This window comes from Triplophysa rosa, unplaced genomic scaffold (genome assembly GCF_024868665.1).
Source record: "Triplophysa rosa unplaced genomic scaffold, Trosa_1v2 scaffold63_ERROPOS2374434, whole genome shotgun sequence".
Taxonomy (NCBI): domain Eukaryota; kingdom Metazoa; phylum Chordata; class Actinopteri; order Cypriniformes; family Nemacheilidae; genus Triplophysa; species Triplophysa rosa.
In genome coordinates, this window is record NW_026634656.1 from 19,529 (window position 1) to 39,791 (window position 20,263).

Here is a 20,263-nt window from a genome sequence, read left to right on the forward strand (position 1 = left end):
ACAGCATGAACATTTGAACAACAATGGCGAGAGCACTGTACAGGACTGTTCAGATGAAAAACTAAAGCATATATCAAAGGTAACGGCAAACTACATGACACAATCAGCGGGTTAAAGATAAAACACGAAGCACAAAAATAACAACAACAACAACATGTTAAATTGGTCTGTGGAATGGGTAAACGGGACTTAAAACACACAGCAGGAAGCTTTCTATGCCACTGCGAGAACCGCAGCTGGCGCAGAAACCTCCGTGTCACTTTTTTCTCTTAATACTTTTCTTATACGACAGGGGTGTTAAATACGACAAAAACAAATCAAATATAGATACTTGTCTTTTCACTCTCAGTGAAGCAACCCGTGTGCACGTGCACTGTCTGTCTTCCTCTCGCTCTCGGAAAACTGCATATGCAGCTCAAGCAACGCCTTCAGATGAGATGCGTAAGAAATTAGTCCTACCAGCAAGAGCATTCCGGGACAAATACCATACAAATGTCTTGAGATAAAACATCATAACAACGTCTTGTGGTATCGGAACAACGTCTTGTGGTGTTGTGACCGTGGTATAAGCAGAATAATTGACTCCGGTCCGTTCAATTATCGAATTGTACCGCATTACCACCTCGGGGTGTGCATTAACTTTCGATAATTGAACGGCCCGTCATCAATTATTCCTTACGTATACACTACAGTCACCAGGCTCACGGAATCTCCGACATCAATATTTGAATAAATTATGAAAAATGAATCGCTGACTGGCCATGTGGGATGTCGTTACGAAGATGAAGGTTAGGATCGTGGTTTTCCGATAGTTTTACAGCTCGCCATAAGCGTATATTAGCATGTTTTGTTGTTTGCCTATAGCATCTTATTGAGCGTTTGGACCCGAAAACAGTATATGACCTTCCATAAAGAGATCTGGATCAGAGATAGCAGATTCCAACCTTTGGGTAGGTCTAGAAAACCCCCCCACCAATATTTAGAATTTGGACTGCTATACCAAGCTCAGCCACTAGGTGTCAATGTTATATACGGCTCCTTTAATACCTTACATTCTTATTTTAATTCAGAAGTTCTTCATCGGTCTAATCGTCTACATTTAAGCCAACATGCGGTACTCAAGTACTTGAATAACTTTACTCGAGATTTTTGTTAAAACAGTATTTGTACTCTTTGGAGAAAGTTTACTTCTCTACATTATAAAGCAAATATTATACTTGTTTATGTTTTTGTGTTTTCTCTTTTTTACTCAAGTACATTTTTGACTAAACTTTGAATGTACTCAAGTATTAAAACTGCTCTACAGAACGCGTTTGTAAATATGTTATCTCCTTCGGCAAAGAAGCGGAAACGTGACGACATTTTAGTTCTGTGTCAGCCATCGTAGTGTTTAGTCTATGTTCCAGCCTATTATGTTACCATTGCAAACTAACAGAAAATTGAGGTCTGGCTCATACTGTATGTAGTATATGAGCATCTGATTCATTCCTGATGGATAAAATCACATTGACAGTTTGCTAAAAAAAAAAAGATCTGGATTGCAAATACAAATGCTGACTTCAAATCTCTTGTTCTCTGTCCACACAGATTAACAATCCATGCTGAGTGCCCTATGCACCTGGAGGATTTTCCCATGGACGCCCATGCCTGCCCACTAAAGTTTGGGAGCTGTAAGTGTTCACCATCTAGTTCTTTTCAGTTCATTTTTATTGATTTTCACAGTAGCTGGTCTGATTTTCTGGAGCATGTGGACTTGTATAACTTGTGCACACGTGAGCTCTGTACGATTAGGTGGGTGATGATCTCAACATGTTAATCTCTCGTGAATCTTGTTTTCTCTCAAAGATAGTCGAGTTTATGCTGTAGTTTACGTTCTGTACACATCTCACAGGATCCAATGATACAGTGCCTTTTGTAAGCTTTAGAACGACACAAAATGCCACGCCCACTCCATTACCCATCTGCATTTGCTTCTTACCATAAACAACGTCATCCTCTGAATGCAACATTAAGTTGCTTCATCAGTTGTGAAACAAGGCGAGCGCGTTTCCTAACTCTTAAACCTTCCTAAACCTTAGATTAATAGCCCGGCCAATGACAGCAAAGGTCACGGTGACGCAGCAGTCACGCCTGCATGAATAAAACATCCCACCGGGCAATAAAACAAAAGTCCTCCACTCATACATTTTCAGCAGTACCTCCTTTCCCAGAATGCCACTTTCTGACAAGCACAGCACGGTGACCCTGCGCTGGATCAGCATCGCATGCGACAGAAAGATGGCGAACAATTGGCTCCTTAACAAGACTTCGTAAAGTGGGCTGTGTAATTACTGGCTCTGTTAACGACACCCGTTTATGAGTTGCCTCAATCCCCCAATCAGACAGTCATTTGCTTTTATGTATTTGTTTATTTTTTATGGTCTGCCTTTCATCGCAATTCCGAAGTTCGTCTCTCTCCCTCTCTTTTTAAATATGTGTCATGTAGGGCTGTCACGATTATGAAATTTTATTGACGATTAATTGTCTAATAAATCATTGCGATTATGGCGATTAATTGTCTGTTTTAGGGCTTTGGCGATTATGACGATTAATTGTCTGTTTTTGAGCTTTGACATTTAATTCTCATTCATTTTTGATTCAGCGATTGAAACGACCATATTGTTCTGAATACAAGACTGTTTTTTTCTTGGAAATGCATCGGAAAAAATTGGGTCATCATATATTTAAGGTTTAGGCTTTTACCTGTCAATAATACAACCACCAAATACTTGTAAATGAAGTAAATTGATCAGGTGTGAATTGAAGCCACCATTAAAATTTGATTTCAAATTTTTTCTCACTTGCAAGACTACAGTAAAATTTTACTTGTGTGTTAATGAAATTTTGGTAGACTGGTTTTCACACTGAGATTTGCTTAAATAATATTAAATTGTACTGCAGGTAATTTGTATGTGTTTTAGTTTTTTTTTTAAGTGATTGTGTTGTGGTGGTACATTTTACAAGTATTACCATGCTTTAGTAACAATATATACACTAAAATATGCAATATGCAGATGCACTACAGCTCCCCCTAGTGTCTTCTATAGAGATGTGCGATAATTGCGATGATCCGAAATCATCGCGATGAGGTCAAACAATCGCGATGAGACGATTATTTAATAATCGTGACAGCCCTAGTGTCATGTTTCCAGGCCTTTTTTTCTCACTGCAGTTAAAAGATCTGAGAGATAGTAAAAAGCGCTGATTTAGGCCGGATTTGATTTTGATTTCGTTTTGCGCCGCTGGAAACATTTTTATCAATATTGATAGCGGCTTGTTTATTCTCTGTAAACCAAGCACGGGAGTATCCAGAAATTATAGATGATATTTGATGAATAGCTCCGAGCTTGAACGTAATGATGTGAAAATATGTTTAGATTGATGTTAGTTAAATGTTTCCCTCTCTTTTTAGTCTGTTTTTGTTAAGTACGCTGTATTTTTATAGCAGTAATTAATCTCTCAATTGTCAAAATACGGCATGTGCTAAGTATCGCAGTGCCATTATGACATGACGCTCAGGAATACTTGATGCTGATTGGTATAGACCAATTTGCACGGGTCTAGAAATTTCAGGTTTCATTTTTTAATATACATACAGTATATATAAATAAATCTTTAACATTTTGATTTGATTATAATTGTTCTGTTGTATTTTGTTTAAACGTGTGCAGTGTTTATATTTTCCGAAGTAGTCTATAATGAGCATTAAACATGTATTTCTTGAAGGACTGTGCCATTTTTTGTATTTTCTCATATATTTCAACAACGTAACAAGTGGAAAAACAATGGATAGTAGCTTAGTTTTATTATATTGTCTAATTGTCAAAGATATAGTTTTAGTTTTAGCATTGTAAAGTAGGGATGGGCGATATTATATCGTTTGCGATATACCGGTAGAAATTCCCCACACGATAGGAATTAGTCTTCCCGCGATATAAACGATAAATTCTAGTTGATGACGTATTTCTTTGTGAGACCCATTCACAGCTCATATGTAAAGCGAAAACGGGTATAGCAGAGGGCGGAAGTGAAGCTGAGAAAGAGTTTGCACTAAAAGACGAGCTCTAAATCTCGTTTAGTTTGGCACTGTAGATGCATCCGAGTTAATGTTTAGTTTCATTTAATTTGTTTGTTAAGTATTCGTTGATAGTCATAATGCGTTACACCACAACATTTAGTTTGGCTAAAAGTATTTATTTAAACATTCGTTAGATGTTATGCGCGCGTGCGCAAATTGTTTAATATGATTTCTTGCCTGTTATATACAGGATGAACGGAGCGTCCCGTGCGCAGCTCGCGCCCACATGTGCTTTCATAGCGACACAGCGCGCACAGCACTGCTGCCTGTTTACATACAGTACAAATGCGAGTTTGTATTACATTATTTTAAATACGTTTATGAGCGTATAAAAGCATGGATTATTTAATTAGATTTCTTTTATCCGCATTTTTCTGTTCTCTTTCTGTAGCGCGAGTCATAGACAGATTCAGTGTATGTTGCTGTGAGAAGAGAAGGTTCACACAGTTCAAGAGAGAGTGATTGACAGCGTGATGCGATCGATCATTTCCACCCAACAATAGACAGTTTTAGGTATGACATGATGTGTTTTATTGAGCTTTAGTTCATTTAACTTTTCTTTACTACAACCTTTTGAAGTCGAATCTCACTATTATATTTTATATTTACAAAAATACTGTAGGTATATTTTAGGAGCTGTTTGATTTGGGGTAAGTTTTACTTTTTGATAATATTTGTTTTTCTGAGGGTCTAGACTACATGCAGCTACTATCACTTGATGCAAAAAACAGCGGTCGATGGCGTTATGGATATATCGTCATTTTTATCGTTATCGCAAGAAATACCAAGAATTATCGTGATAGAGTTTTAGGGCCATATCTTACCCTATTGTAAAGTAATTAGTAATAACAATAACAGTTGCGTTTTGGAGTATATTGTCTTATTTTTTGTCAATTTATTTTTATAAGTTGACATGAGGTTACGCAACACCTCAGACATATCTCCTTAGAATATTGTTTTGTATATCTGTTAGTATTTTATTTGTTTGTTAATATTGAATGAATCATAATAGCAGTGCGTAAACACTCCCATAGTTTACAAATCTTGTCATGGTTTCTTCCATTGTTTTGTTTCTTGTTCTACTAATTATTATTTCTTTTCCATTAGTTGGTCTAGTAAACAGATAAAAAGCTCATTTCACACTAGCACAATGAGTGCCCAGCTTTTGTACGGCTGTCAAGCGGGATGATTTATAATCGAGGCTGACGCAAAATGGCCAAACGAGAGCGAAATCTAAAACAAAACAAGCTCCTCGTTCCTTCATTTTTAGGGACGGGAAATATCCACACTAGATTAAACAAGATGTTGTGTGTTTTGTGGGGCATATACAGTATTTTAAACCAGAAAACACCTTAAAACCTACAACTGGCTATTGATTAACTTACACAAGGTCATTCACAGGATTATAGATCTGAGTTGAACAGAAAAGTGATGGTCAAAAAAAAGTCCTCTTCCAATCTAATTCGAGTTGTTTCAAATTCCTTTCCACCCTCAGAATTAATTGAGTTTTAGTCCAGAGAATAAATTTGAGACTTTCCGTATTACATGGTGAAAGCCGTGACACAGCTGACCTTTTACAGCCTGTAGCATTACACGCCCGTCCGGTCGTAAATAAGAACCAACGTCTTCCGCGCGACGCAAATACATATTCGAATGCGCTTCATTATCAGTTACGATTCATAATGGATGAAGTGGCATTAAAGTCGATGTGTTTAGCTTTTGATGAATGGCCTTCCAACAGAATAAAACAATAACTTTTCTCTCTGGCCATCAAAATTTAATTAGCAAACCCCTGCCTGCTGCGTGAATTATACTTCTAGCTCTAAGCCTGCCAGCTCTGCCCCCGCTTGCTCCGAGAAGCGTGTGGGCGCACATGCGTCTATCACTGTATGCGTGTTGTTTGTTTTTTCGCATGGTCCTTGGGATAAGTGTTTTTTGTTCCTTATTAAAGTTCGTTCTCCTGTATTCAAACACAATAAGTCTTAAGTTACGTTCGCCAATAAATATACGATCAACTCGATGAACCAGAACCAGAGGCTAATGGAAGAGAGCAGCTGACCCATGGGCAGCCGGCTTTTATTAAAGTTGCATTCAAATTGCTCTCATTGAGATACATTTATTCACACTAATGCCCTCCGTTTCTTCTTCATGAGCTTTGTTTTGTGCTAGCGTGTGAATTTACAAATGTATTTTCCAACCCAGAGACTGAATCTTTAATGGGAGTAGAGGCTTGATCTCACAAGGCAACCAGACCGAAAGAATCTGTGTAACCATTTGTGTTCATAGCGTTAAACAACTGCATGCCTTCATGATTTGATTCAGTCACTAGGCATCTATGTCTTACGGCTACAATAGTTTGGCATTCTTGGCCTTCATAAACAAATAAAACTTTATTGTTTAAAATATCTAAACTTTCGTCTTTGAGCAATATTACTTTTTTATTTTTATTAAAAGCATAATTTCTCATTGTGTTTCATTAAAACGCTTCATCGTTTTGTGTTTATTGCTCGACATTTTGGACGTTTTTGGTGCCAAAGTAAAAGCAAAGGGAAAAGCTAATGTCGAAAAGCAATGCACATTTGCATTTTCTTTTCTCATAGCTATAATCATGCATCACGCCACAAATGAAAGTCAATCGTACACCGAAATACAATTGTGGCAACACTGCCTATTCCTAAAAGAAAGTTTTTCTTTTTTGTGTACAGTTTAACCCTCTGAATGAGCTAATATTCGCTATTGCATTTCTGTACCTTTGGGGCAGTAAAGATGACACAACTGAATGCAATGCAAAACATTCAACTGCGCTAACGAATAAGTCAAAATAAAATATGTTTCTTTGCGGGGACACCACAATGGGCATATGGGAAAAACTTCAACGCAGTATAATGCCCTGCAAAAATGAACACCATGTTTAGTCGGGTCATTCTCATGAAACCATTGAAACATCATGGCAGTAATGATTTTAAATGCAAAACATATAATTCAGTAACACAAAAAATTATCACAGTGAAGTTAGTTGTTTTCTCTATTTTGTACAAATCATAATTTTTACAATCGCATTACCGTAACACGTTCAGAGTGCATGTAAAACAAAAATATTCTGAAAAAAGTTACTAGATGTTCTCAAATTATTAAAAATAAAAACATTGACAGAATATATATGTATAATAAAAATGAGAAAAATAGTGAAAAAAGTGTCAATGAATTTTTTTTTCTCATTCTATGTAACTTTTAAAGGACTATTTTCAACATAAAAAAAGTTACAATTATATTTTTTCTAAAACATATCGAATTATTGTCTAATTATGCTATGGTATTGCCATTTTTAGGCTGTTACAGTAATGACATTTTAATGGTCTAATAGGGATGTAACAATATTATCAAGATCGTGTTTTCGCAATAGCAAAATTGTCTCATATTATCGTGTTCACATGACTGTATGAAATGATAGGTCTTCCGGGCCTAGGGAATGTAAGAAAAAATAATAGATGTAACCTTTCGCAAGGTCCGGCTGGTGCAATTATTTTATTTTATAAAAGTTATTTTTAGGTCATTTGACCTATCTCATACTATAACTCACACCTCTAAGCAAGAGTTATGATTAGAGTATAAAGAAAAGAGGATGCTTATGGCACTTTTCCAAGTCATCATTGTTCAGTTAAAATATTGCAATAAATACCGTACTGTGGACGTTATACCAAGGTATTACCGTATATTATAAAACAGTCAGTTCTGGGCCTTGATTCTGATTGGTTGAGCAGTGTTCTAAGCCGTTATAAAATACCCTGATTTATAATGCATGACAGCATAACACAGCCTGAATATCACTTTATTTACTTTATTTTATGAAACCTTGCTACGCATATGGAACCGTTTTATAAAAGCAATAAGCCCCGCGAAGTAGTGGGTTACAGTGCATTTTATAACGGCTAAGGGAGTTTTAGCGCTTAGCTTGGTGCTTACTGCTTTAGTGAGGTTTTGATATTGTTACATCCCTAAGGTCTAATTTAAAAAATATATTCAAAAACATGTTAAAGGTTTTGAAAATAATGCTTTTAAGCAGGGCCGTGCACAGGGGGTTGCCCGGTGGCTAGAGCCACTGCCCCTCTGCCCTCATCCTCTGAGGTGCCCCTCCCAACCCCACCCCCACCTCCGGGCAGGCATCCATTCAAGATCCCCGCTAAAAGATATCTATTAACACTCCGTTAAACATCCTCTAATTCTGCTTATCCGCCCCTTGTTTTCCCGCTCGCTCCCAAGTATCACTCACAGACAGTCTCTGTCCGCACGCTGGAGTGAAGACGACAGTTTCAGAAGTTCATCCCATCACTGTTAGGACATTATCCACATTACAGACAGTGCTTGCTAAGCAGAATAAATAATTTGATTGTTTCTATGTATTTTTGTTGGTAATCTTTTGCTCCTGGTTTTCTATTATTGGTGCTAACTGCTAACAACTTGTACAAAATATCCATGTTCTCATAAGAAAATGAGAATTCTTGTCAAATCAAATTGTTGTATCAATCTCATATAAAATAACACAAAATTTGCTGTTATTGGCACACTTTGTAGAAAATGCCTTCACAAAGCTTACAGTTTGTCACACTGTAACTTCAGTGCAGTACATTCCCCATTATCTATTTTCTTAGTTGAAACCAGTAATCTATAACATATATCGTATAAAAACATTTTAGTAAGACTTTATATTTAGTAAGACTGGATATTAACTAATATAAATAGTAGCCCAGATAGCAGGAGAGCATGTAAAAACCATTGAATCATTTGTTAATGCATCAATATTTCCTGTAGCTCAGTGTTAGAGCATGGCATTAGCAACGCCAAGGTCATGGGTTCAATCCAAGGGATGCACATACTCAGAAACAAATGTATAGTAAAATGCAATGTAAGTCACGTTGGATAAAAGCGTCTGCCAAATGCATAAATGTAAATATCGCTTTTGCACCTGCAAATAATGTTGAAAAATGTTTGAAATGTAGAAAAATGATTGTGAAAATGCCGTATTGGCTACTATAAATGTTTTAAAAGAGTTGTACCTTAACATAGTACAGCATAAAATATAGATTGACATATTTACTGAGTGCTACAGTGTAATGAGTAGAAAGACATTTCTAATGCTGGGTTCCCACCCGACGCGAATGAAGCGTTCAGCGCGAGTGATTTACATGTTAAGTCAATGCAAAGACGTGATAGACATCCTGCGGCGCGAATGATGGGATTCGCGCGAATTGACTGTTTGACACGCGTAACGCGTGATTCGCGTGAGTTCAAAAATATGAACTTTGGCGAAAATTCGCGCCACGTTAACCAATCAGGAGCTTGCTCTAGTAGTGACGTGATTATGACGTAGCGAGCGGAGGCAGATATCAGAAACAACAATGGAGGACAAAATAATCGTCACTGTATGTGGCTACCCGGAGCTGTACTATACATCTTACTTTTATCGAAACAGGAATAAAAAGGATCTTGCTTGGAAGAAAGTGAGTGAGAAGGTCGGACAATCTGGTAAGTCTCAACAAAATCCATGTCAGCCATTTCGCAATGAGACTGGAGCCGCCTGGCAGAAGCCCCTCCCATGACGCGAATTCGTGTCTGTTGTGAAGTGAATTTCACGTGAATGAAGCGAGTAAACTAAAATGTACAAGCGTCCAACTACGCGTGAAATGCGCCATTTACCGCCTCTGGTGTGAATGCTCTATAAGAGCGTGTGCTGTCTTCTCCTGCCCCAACCCTTAGTGCCCTTTTTTTGTTTCGGCCACTGCCCAAAATGTCTGTGCACGCCCCTGCTTTTAAGCATGACATCTAAAACAGAAATTTGTTTTGTGGAAACCAAGACTTTGTGAGAATCAGTCAGTCAGACCAAACCAATGCCCCATCTGCTATGGTTTGTCTGTCTTAGATGCCTACACTAACAATGAGGTTGTCTACATTTGGACGGCGGACGATGAGAAATCTGTTTCTGTGGCTCCTGATGGTTCTAGACTCAACCAGTATGACCTGTTGGGCCATGTCATTGGCAAAGAGACCATCAGCTCCAGTACAGGTAATTACTTTTCTTCATGTGAAAGTACATCGTCTTAATGTATATCCATAACTGGGTAGACATGGAGTGACATGACATTTGGATCTTTAGATAGTTTATCAATACTTTTCGTTTTCAGATTATTTCAATATTTAGGTATATTTTGTTAAATTGCAATGATACACTAAATTCTTGTATCATTTTTGTCAGTTACTCTATCGGACGTTTTGAGGTAATTTGGCTGCGCTTTTGTCTTCTGGCTTATGATTAAACAATATTGGAGTTCCCATGGCTGCTTTTCTTTACTTTCCAGCTCATCAAAAAGTCATTAAAATGTGAGTTTATAAAAAGAAATTCATATGTAAGCACAATTTATGTTTGTCTATGAAATCGATTTTAAAAAGCATCCCAGGATGCACTTTCAAAGAGCAATCCGGGATACATTTAGTTGTGAGAATGCCCATAATAATCAGAGGTGTAATTTAGCAAATAGTTGCTTTAAAGATTTGCTCAACATTTTTGATCAGTTTTAAGGATTTTACAATGAAATGTGCTCAAACTTTTAACTGGTAGCATGTGTGAACATTCATTTTATACAGTCAGATTAGTAAAGAATCTGTAGTCTGTTGTCTGAAGAAGCTCAAACTGTTACATTTGGTCATTTGGCACAGTTTCAGCCACAATCTGATTGGGCGATTCACAAAATTCACATTTTTTGTACACCACCATAATAGTTGTATTCATACTAAATTCTGCAGTCACTCTTTTAAAAGGTATTAAGAACACATCTGCCTCTCTTTGTCAGTATTTGAAGTGTACGGTTACAGATGCGTGCTGGATAATGAAAAAAACTCTGGATCTTTTGTTTATACGCATGAATCTATACTCTCCTGTACACATTCACCAGTGCTTCTTTTATGAAATCTCTCATTTTGCACCTGACAACATGAATGAATGAATTTCGCTTGCCTCCCACTCAAATGTTTTTCCAGCTTGGCATTCGCTTACAAATTCCATTTTGCCTGTTTGTAAAGTAATTTATATGGTCTGCTTTGCAAGCTGCAAGTTTATCGATTGCATTCTGTCACAGTTATTGGGGTCACGTGACCTCCGTGAAGCAGGAAGAACCTTTTTGTGCGACCGCACGCGTAAAGTGTGTGTGCAATACGACAACGTGCACAAGTGAAATGAAAGAGAGAGGAAATAGACCCTAAACCCCAGAGAGAGGCAAAGCAGTTAAGGAAATTGTTTATTTTACACTTTAAAGAAAATGTTGCAATTTTAAGTCGGCCATTGTAGGGGTTGTCACCAAACTTGAATAGTCAAACACCAGTGAAATTCCTTGATTTATTAAACACTTTTATTTCAGCTGCAGTAACTTTTGCCTCTTTATCGCCACCTATGTTTGAAATCTAAAAGTGCAGGTTACTTCGCCTAATTATCTTGTGGGCTGAAGTCTCATTATGTCAAACTAATGCGAAATCGTACCCAACACCTGTTACAAATCATTGAAAACCAAATTTCAACACTTTTTCGTGCACTTGCTTAATAACTTGAATATTTTTAACCCAAAAACGTACGGATTGCAGCTTTAAGAAGTTACATATAGGGATGCACCGATACCAATTTTGAAACGCTGGCGCTGAAAGCTCCACAAGCACAATGCGTTCAGTACACGCAACCGCACCACTCTTTCACACACAGTAACGCAAAACAAGCAGAATACATATTTAAACAGTATCTGAATATTTCGTTAGATGTTACGTTAGCTGTTAGCTGTTCAGCGCTAATTTCTTGTTAGGAAATGCCTGTCCGCGTTTTGCGCATTGCGGAAATCATAGGGCTCTATGTATGTCACGTGAGGTATCGGTCTTTGGTATCGGTGTGTCATTACGAGTACATGAGCTTGGTATCGGGCCGATACGTGCATCCCTAGTTACATATGAATATAAATACTAACAATTATATAAATATGAACAATTCTACGATTCTGAATCTATTTAAGGCATAGCTCTCCCAAAAAGTCATCATTTACCCACCCTCATGTATGAGTTTTTTCTCCTGCAGAACACAGAACAAGATATTTTAAAGAACGTTGGTAACCAAACAACACTAACTCGCATTAACTTCCATTGCATGGACACAAAACACTGATACATTTCTCAAAATATCTTATTTTGTGTTCCACTAATAAAAGAGTCATATACAGGATTTAAATGACATGAAGGTGAATAAACGATGACAGAATATTCATTCTTTACATGTACCCCACAGTACACAAAAGATGCCTCTCTGACTGACAGCGCGTCCACTTTTTTATTTTGTGAATCAACAAGTTTCTGCTTTGATCGAGCTCTGAACACTTGATTTAAGATTCTGATAGCTGCGCTCACCTGTTAACCTCTAACCCCTGACGCCCACAACCAAGTTTCTTTCCATCAGTCTTCTGCTTCATTCATATTACGGCTCAGTGAGATTGCAACCAGCAGTTGATGTGAAATAGAATGGCGTGGTGCAGAATAACTTTTTTACTCCTTGTTTCCATAGATAAAGCCGGCTTTGATTTGCCTTGCCTGATCTCACGACAATCCTCTGCATTAATAAAAGCCATATGTCAAGGCTCTGTTCTGAGGCAATGATTATTTAGAGACAGACACTATTAAGATGCATTCAAACAGCCCCGGGTGTACGCTAGCTTTGGTGAAAGGGTTTCACATCGGCTTGCCTGTGGATGAAACGCATTTCACCATCTCCCTCAGCTGAAATGGAAAAGACAAATGTTCTCATGTTTGTTTGTAGAGCACAAGAAGCATCCGTTTGTTCCTCATTTTGTCATTTTAATTGTTTTCTGCTCTGCCTCGCAGTGCAGCCAGAGATTGTTGATTCAATTAAAACTCTGCTTTTCAACCTATGGTCTCTTAAAGGGATAGCTGACCCAGAAGCGAAAAGTTCAGTAATTATTTACTCGCCCGCTCGCATCTTTCTTAACCCGTATAATGAGCTTGTTTTTTTCTTTTAAAGTGTAGTGTCACTATATGGCCAAGAAACACAATATATTTTTCTTAATTCTTATAAAATGTGGAAAAATTCATACTTTTCTGTATGATGTCAGCACTGCAAATTGGCCGTTCAACCTCTGATTTTAATGAGATAATCATGTCCCCCTCGAGGCCTGTCAGAGGTTCAGCGAGAGATGAATGTTGGGATTGAGAATTGTCTGTCACGTTCTTCCTGCTGCTAATGCAAGAACATCCACTCCATGTTCGTCAAAAAATCAGAATATTTCAGTCAATGTGTTGTGCGAGCGAGGCGTATCAATAATTCATTCTGTCTCTTATGGTTTCTCTCCTCTCTTCATCATTTCTTGTACAGGAGAATATGTGGTGATGACAACGTATTTCCATCTGAAAAGGAAAATTGGCTATTTCGTGATCCAGACGTATCTCCCCTGCATAATGACCGTCATCCTCTCTCAGGTGTCCTTCTGGCTGAACCGCGAGTCTGTGCCGGCGCGCACCGTCTTTGGTGAGGATTTTCATCTCTGTTGTTTATTAATGTGCAGATGCACTCCGCAAGTAATACTGTTTAAATTTTGAGGCTACATCAAACCGTGCCGCTGTGCTTTGTATAGTCGTAAGAATGCTTTTGTTTTTTCCTTGTTTTTATCCACCATCATGAAACGACAGGAAGCGTTGAGTAAATGAGAGCACCACGGATGGAATTAAAAGTTTGTGTTCTGTATGAAAGTTTGTACGGAGTTTGAAAAGTTGGATTTTAACTTCTTTTTAGGATTTTGTAGAATGTACCGTTTGATAAAGAACAAATATTATTTGGAATTGAAAACAGTTTATTATTTCTGTTTACCTCATTGCACCTTGTAAGCAACAACAGTTCTTGTTTTCATTAAAACGTGCTTACAAGCTTTGCTTTACGGAAGTGCTTTCGGTGAATAAAAAGGTTACTTTTCTATTGGCCGGAAATATTTTATAGGATTTTAATAACATTATACATGCTTTAAATGGAAAATATTAATTCTATGGGTTACCTCTAAAAAGTATGGAGACTTCATTAAAACTTAAAACTAGGTTTTATTACATTTTCAAAAACAAAAATGCCTTATGACTTTACAGTTCACTGTGTGAACACTTACATTTAGTCATTTCGCACCAGAAAACAGGCAGAATTGGACTTTAAAATCACTGGCAGAGGGTTTATATGTTGTACGTTTAATTCTACTGGGCGGTGTGGGAGCAGGGCATCAACCTGCCCTCGCGTAGGTGCTGTTAAAGTGCTGCAAAAGCGCTTGAATTTCACTCTTACAAGCCTGTCCAAACCCTGGGTGAGTGCGGTCACTGAGCAGCCCTGCGGTTGGACAGTGATGGATTTTGTTTTGAAACTGTGTAAGGATCACAGGATTGACTTGTAATTACCTCAGCCACCGCGCAAGCACCTAATTAATTACAGATTAGTCCGACCCAAACTTGGAACGAAATGAAGTCAGAGAAAGTGATGCTGACAGGCCTCTCGCGGGACGCAGACAGGATACGTAAACCCAAATGCATCGGAACTGAATCTCCCCCCGGCAGGCTTTTCACATCCAATCCGGTGTTAAGAGATTATTGCTTGTTGAGCTCTGAGCTCGCATCAACTTTGCTCTGGCTCCGGCCGGAGCATCAGGTGCAGAGCAGGGCTCATCCTGCCAGCATTACTCTGGAAGGCGTTAGTGTTGATGATGCGAAGATTTCAGCAGTCGGCTGCGGAATGAAATAAGAAAATCTGAGCCTTTTGAACACAACGGCTGATCGAGTGCGGCAGGGTTTCCTGCGTGGTCTCTCACTGCTGCCAAATGTTAAACACCGCGGTTAAAGAAATCATATTTTGATTAGTTGTGAAATGTGAACCGTTTAAAGGGCCACGCAGCACAAAACAAACACTACGCAGTTTTTCCGACAGGGTTTTGTGAGAATATGGCGATGGATGATGTTGCATGCTAATTAGCATATTTGTGACATTATTGTGTTGTATTTACATGTTATTTGAAAGTTATTATGAGTAATGTTATTTCAATTTTAAAGGGGTCCTATTTGCCTATGTTTCGATTTTCAAAAAATGCTTTATAAATTACATATTTCACCCGTGTTTTACAACCTCATCTCGATTCTCAGAAAACAGGCTGTTGAGTTGGTTCTATGAATTAAGTCCCTCCTTCCGAAACACTTTGATTGGTCGAGCTGAGCCAGTCTTTTGTGATTGGTCTACTTAGAGTGTGTGTTGAGATGTCCCACCCATTACCCTATCTCTGTTCCAGAGGGCAGGGTCAATGTACATTTTGGGCTTCATGATGTCACTAGCCCAGGAAAAAGTTGGTTGTGTCCCAACAAGCCGTTTCATTGTGGAATTTTAAAAGTCATTTCTGTTAAGAAAAATATCTTCCTTTTCTGTGAACTTTGAGCATTGCGACATGGGAGATGTTGTTTATGCTTAAACAGCTATACTACTCACTAAGTAAATTTAAAGAAGTGAAATTCCATCAGACATCCCCTTTAATGTCATTATGACAAGTGTTCAAATGTTTATAGGTTGTTTTAAAACTATGGCGGGACAGTTTAGACTGGCGGGCTGCTATAATGTAAGTCTATAATGGGAAACAGGGATGACATATTGTTCTGCAAAATTCTGGAGAAAACACTGCAGTGCAGGTTTGAGATCATTTAGGCTAAAAATATAAATGCTAATTTGAGGTTTTAATTGCGTATTCTTTAAAAATATTTGTCTTCTCGCTTTGCGGACCCAAGTATATGTTAATAGTCATTTTGCTCATTATCCTTTTTATACAATTGAATATTCTGGGCAAATTTTTAATGAGAAACTTTCCACTGAAAGCCATCTCCTCATTTTGGGAACAAATGTGACATTTTTTATACAGTAATGTCACATTATTTCATAAATATTGACGTCGTCTTTCATGTAAAGTTACAATGTCAGAGCCACCAAACTAGCTTGTTAACTCTATACCTGAACAGCCTCATAGACACACTCCTAACAAAGACAGAACAAGATACCTTATCGACATCTACCCGAAGTCAATGCAAACATGGCGCTGAGTGGGATAACGTCACTTCAAGGTACTTTGGTCACACTCTATTGTTACAGCCCTGCTCACAATTATTGGCACCCTTGGTAAATATGAGCAAAGAAGGCTGTAAAAATAAATCTGCATTGTTTCTCCTTTTAATCTTTTATTTAAAAAATTCCAACATTTCATTGAAGGAAAACAATTTGAAGTGGGGGGGAATATCACATTGAGAAAAAAATGTTTTTCTTCCATATATGTTGGCCACAATTATTGGCACTCTTGTATTTAATTCACCCCGCAACCTTAATTTATAAGAAAATCAGCTCTGAGTGTTTTCTTTTCAGTCTGATGAGGTTTGAGATTACATTGAGAGTCATCTGAGTCCATTCCTCCATAAAGAATTTCTCCAGATCCTTCAAATGTTGGTCCTCCCTCTTCTTCAGTTCATATCACTCATTTTCTATAGGGTTCTGGTCAGGGAACTGGGATGGCTATGGCAGGATCTTGATTTTGTGTTCAGTGACCCATTTTTTATTGATGTTGATGTTTATTTTGAACCAGTGTGCTGATGGACGATCTAACCACAACCCATTATAATATTTCTAGCAGAGCAAGTCAGGTTTTGATTTTTTTACTTGTTGGTATTTGATATAAAACATGATGACATGTATCTGAACAAAATGTCCAGAACCTCTGGTATAAAAGTAGGTTCACAACAATGAAGATCTGGTGATATATTTAACTGTGGACATGGGGCATTCTTTTATCCCTGTGTGCACCAAACCTATCTTGTGTTATTGCTGCCAAAAAAACTCTTTTTTCATTCCATATGGCCATAGACCCCAGTCCTGGTTGAAGTTCCAGTATGGCAGATTAATATGGTGCAGTTTATTTTTGCATAAGAGCATAAGATTTGTTTCTTGAACAGTGTCCCAAACAACTTGTGGTGATGGAAGTGCAGTTTTCCTTTATTTTTATTAAATGCTTTCTGACCCCAAAATTCAACTGATTACTGCAATTTTCCATCTGTGCTCTTTGAAGAGTTAGACAATATAGACACACATCCTGTTTCAAGCTGATTTTCAACATCTCCAGTCCATTAAAACATCTTGATCATTGCCCTGATGTTGGAAATGACATTGTTTATTGTTTTAACTATTTCCTTAAAGCCATTTTGTATGTTGTGTAGCTCAACAGAACTATATTGCACATCAGAACTATATTCTTTGGTTTTACCCATTGTGATGAATGATTAAGGGGGTTTGGGCTTTGTGTTACTAATATTTATTCTCCTGTGCAACAAGAAGTCATATCTGGACAACGGCATGTTTCTAGTCACCTTGGTGTGCTAAGAAAATGTAAATATCAATGGGAATATACTTGGGGGGTATTTTACTCATAAGAATTTCTAGGGGTACCAATAATTGTGGCCAGGGTGTATTAGAGAAAAAAAATTCTCAATGTGATATTCCCCCTACTTCAAATTGTTTTACTTTAATGAAATGTTGGAATATTGTATATATTTTTAATAAAAGATCAAAAGGAGAAACAATGTAGATTTATTTTTACAGCCTTCTTTGCTCATATTTACCAAGGGTGCCAATAATAGTGGAGGGCACTGTATCAATAGTGAGCCCTGAGACGTTTCATTAGTTGCTTCCAGTTTAGTTAGTATGCACACTTAGAGAGCAGGGAGTTTAGACAGCGAGGTAGCTCACCGGGTATTGAATCAGAGCTCCTATCATTCAGTATGCCTGGTTTCCTCCTCCTGTGCCTTTTCCCGTCAGCCCCCTTCAAAATCCCCACTGTTTCTACAGCTACCAAACATAGTATTTACCTTCAGTAAATACTGAATTACACCTTCGTGTTTGTGTTCTGCCTCTGGCACCATCATACGCCTCCGGTCTTTTCTCTTTTATCCTTTGTTCCTCATAATTCTTTGCTCTGCTGTATTTATCGTTGTCTTTAAACCGGAGCTAACTCTATCATTTTTAAGATAAAGCCAAAGCGTGCAGCACGGCTCGCTCAGGTGTGTGGTCATAATTCATCTTCAACCCCTCATTTTTTGCTGACCGCCCTCTCCATTAGCCCTTGCACACCCACAGTCTTCAAAGGAGATTTGCTAGAATTAGTGTTCAGCCCACACAGATATCTACCTATATGTCAATACTAAGCTGTATTTGCTGAAGTAAACATTACTATTACTAATACTCAAACAAACCCTGAGTATCACGGATGATTTGTGATCAAATTGTGCAGTTTATTGAGGAGAGGTGTGATAATATTGACAAAGTTTACATGGCGGATGATAAAATGGATTACAAAAATAGGCTTAAAATGAAGTATCATCCTAAAGATTGGGGCGATAAGCAGTGTTGTGGAAAAATATCAGTCTTGTAGTTCAAAAAATCTCTCAGACAAGGAAGGTCCGGGTGCCAAGGAGTTAACTTTATTTGCTCGAGCCAAACAAAGTGAGATGTTCCAAGTCATCTAAAAACCAAGTGTTTTCCAGTCTACAGTTATAGTAAAATTTCTGAAAGGTGGTCTCTTCTGAAACCAATCAGGTATTTTCCTGTTATCTCTTATTTTTATTAACCAATTGTTAATTGACTGCCACCAATAAGTCCCAGGTAACAAGGTATGTATCTAATGGAGGTACGCTGGTTATTACATCATTTTTAAAATAATTTGCATACAATGGTTACTACACGAGACCACCAAACAAGCCATGGTCTCCATACGAGACGGCGTGGCGTACGTGCGTAATCATGGTTACTTTTAAACAGTGGAAAATCCCCAGGTTTCAGAGAGAGCACAACAGGCTTCAAACCTTAGGCCTCTATAAACATCACTGGATTTTACCTTGTTACAAAGTCCCAAATGTGCTTTAAACATGCTTAAAGTGACATTAAGTGCATTTATATGAACAATCATTGGTTACAGGTACAGATTGTGTCATTAAATCATCAATTCTTCTTCAAATAATCAAATTATCATCATAAACCTACTTATATGTAATTATCCTTATTGAATATGATTTCAGATCAACCCATCTATGTACTAATGTTCCTATGAATACTTCTCAATACTTTTTAGGTATTTTATCAAGTGCATTTATAACTGTGGTGAAAAACAGTGCTCAATACATGTAAAAACATATCTATTTGTGCCCAGAAATTACACAATATATTCCCCCCTTTGGGACTCAAAAAGAGTCCCACACATGATTAATTTCTGACGAGGAATATATACTACAAAGTGAATGAGTGCAGGCAAATGTCAACAAAACCGTAATAAGAAATGTGTAAGTATATGCGTGGGGGAAATCCTTAAGTAATTACTCGAAGTATGAAAGCTAATAAAAATCCATCTTATCCATCTTGGTTATCTCGTAACACGGACAACACCTGCTTATAACCCACTATAGAACAAAGACATATCTATTCATTTTCATAGATACGTTCAGTATTAACTGAATAAACAACCATCTGTTGTTGAGGAGCAGACGTGTTAGCTCTCTTAATAGCCTGCATGACACATGGCCAAAAACATAACAATAACAAAATGGGCAAGAGAATGCAGGTTGCCAACATCAATATGTTATGTAGATTTGGGAAAATATTATTGAACCAGTCCCAAATGGAAGATTCTGAATTCACTTCTTCTTTTGTGATCATTGTGGATAACATGGTGATGTTATTTATTCCTTGTTCGATAAGATGTCCATCCGCGTCATTGTCTGGAATGTACGTGCAACAAGTCTCTCCAATCATAGCACAAACACCTCCGCGTGCTGCGGTGAGTTGGTCCAGGACCACTCTGTTCTGGAGTGCGGTAAGCCGTATTCCTCGAAGTTCCTCTCTGATTCCTTCCATCATGATTTTCGTTGTATTGATAAATGAGGCTAGCTCATATCTGGTGATTTCCACATCATGCATCAGTGATTCTACACCCAGTGCTGGGCTGAAAGCAGCCACAAGTTTCTCAGCAACTGTCCATATGTGATGGTTCTTTGGCACTGGGCTTTCTC

At 37.8% G+C, this 20,263-nt stretch overlaps 1 protein-coding gene across 1 annotated transcript in view; it reads left to right on the top strand.

The window, feature by feature from the left end:
* The first annotated feature begins 1,463 nt into the window (after positions 1–1,463).
* The window catches only part of LOC130551104 (gamma-aminobutyric acid receptor subunit alpha-2-like), a 19,680-nt gene continuing 880 nt past the window's right edge, over positions 1,464–20,263 (top strand). Inside the window, exons 1-3 of the mRNA XM_057328657.1 lie at positions 1,464–1,670; positions 10,035–10,178; positions 13,530–13,682. Of these exons, the coding sequence (XP_057184640.1) occupies positions 1,613–1,670; positions 10,035–10,178; positions 13,530–13,682 (355 nt within the window). The 5' untranslated portion in view covers positions 1,464–1,612. The remainder of the gene's footprint in view (positions 1,671–10,034; positions 10,179–13,529; positions 13,683–20,263) is intronic.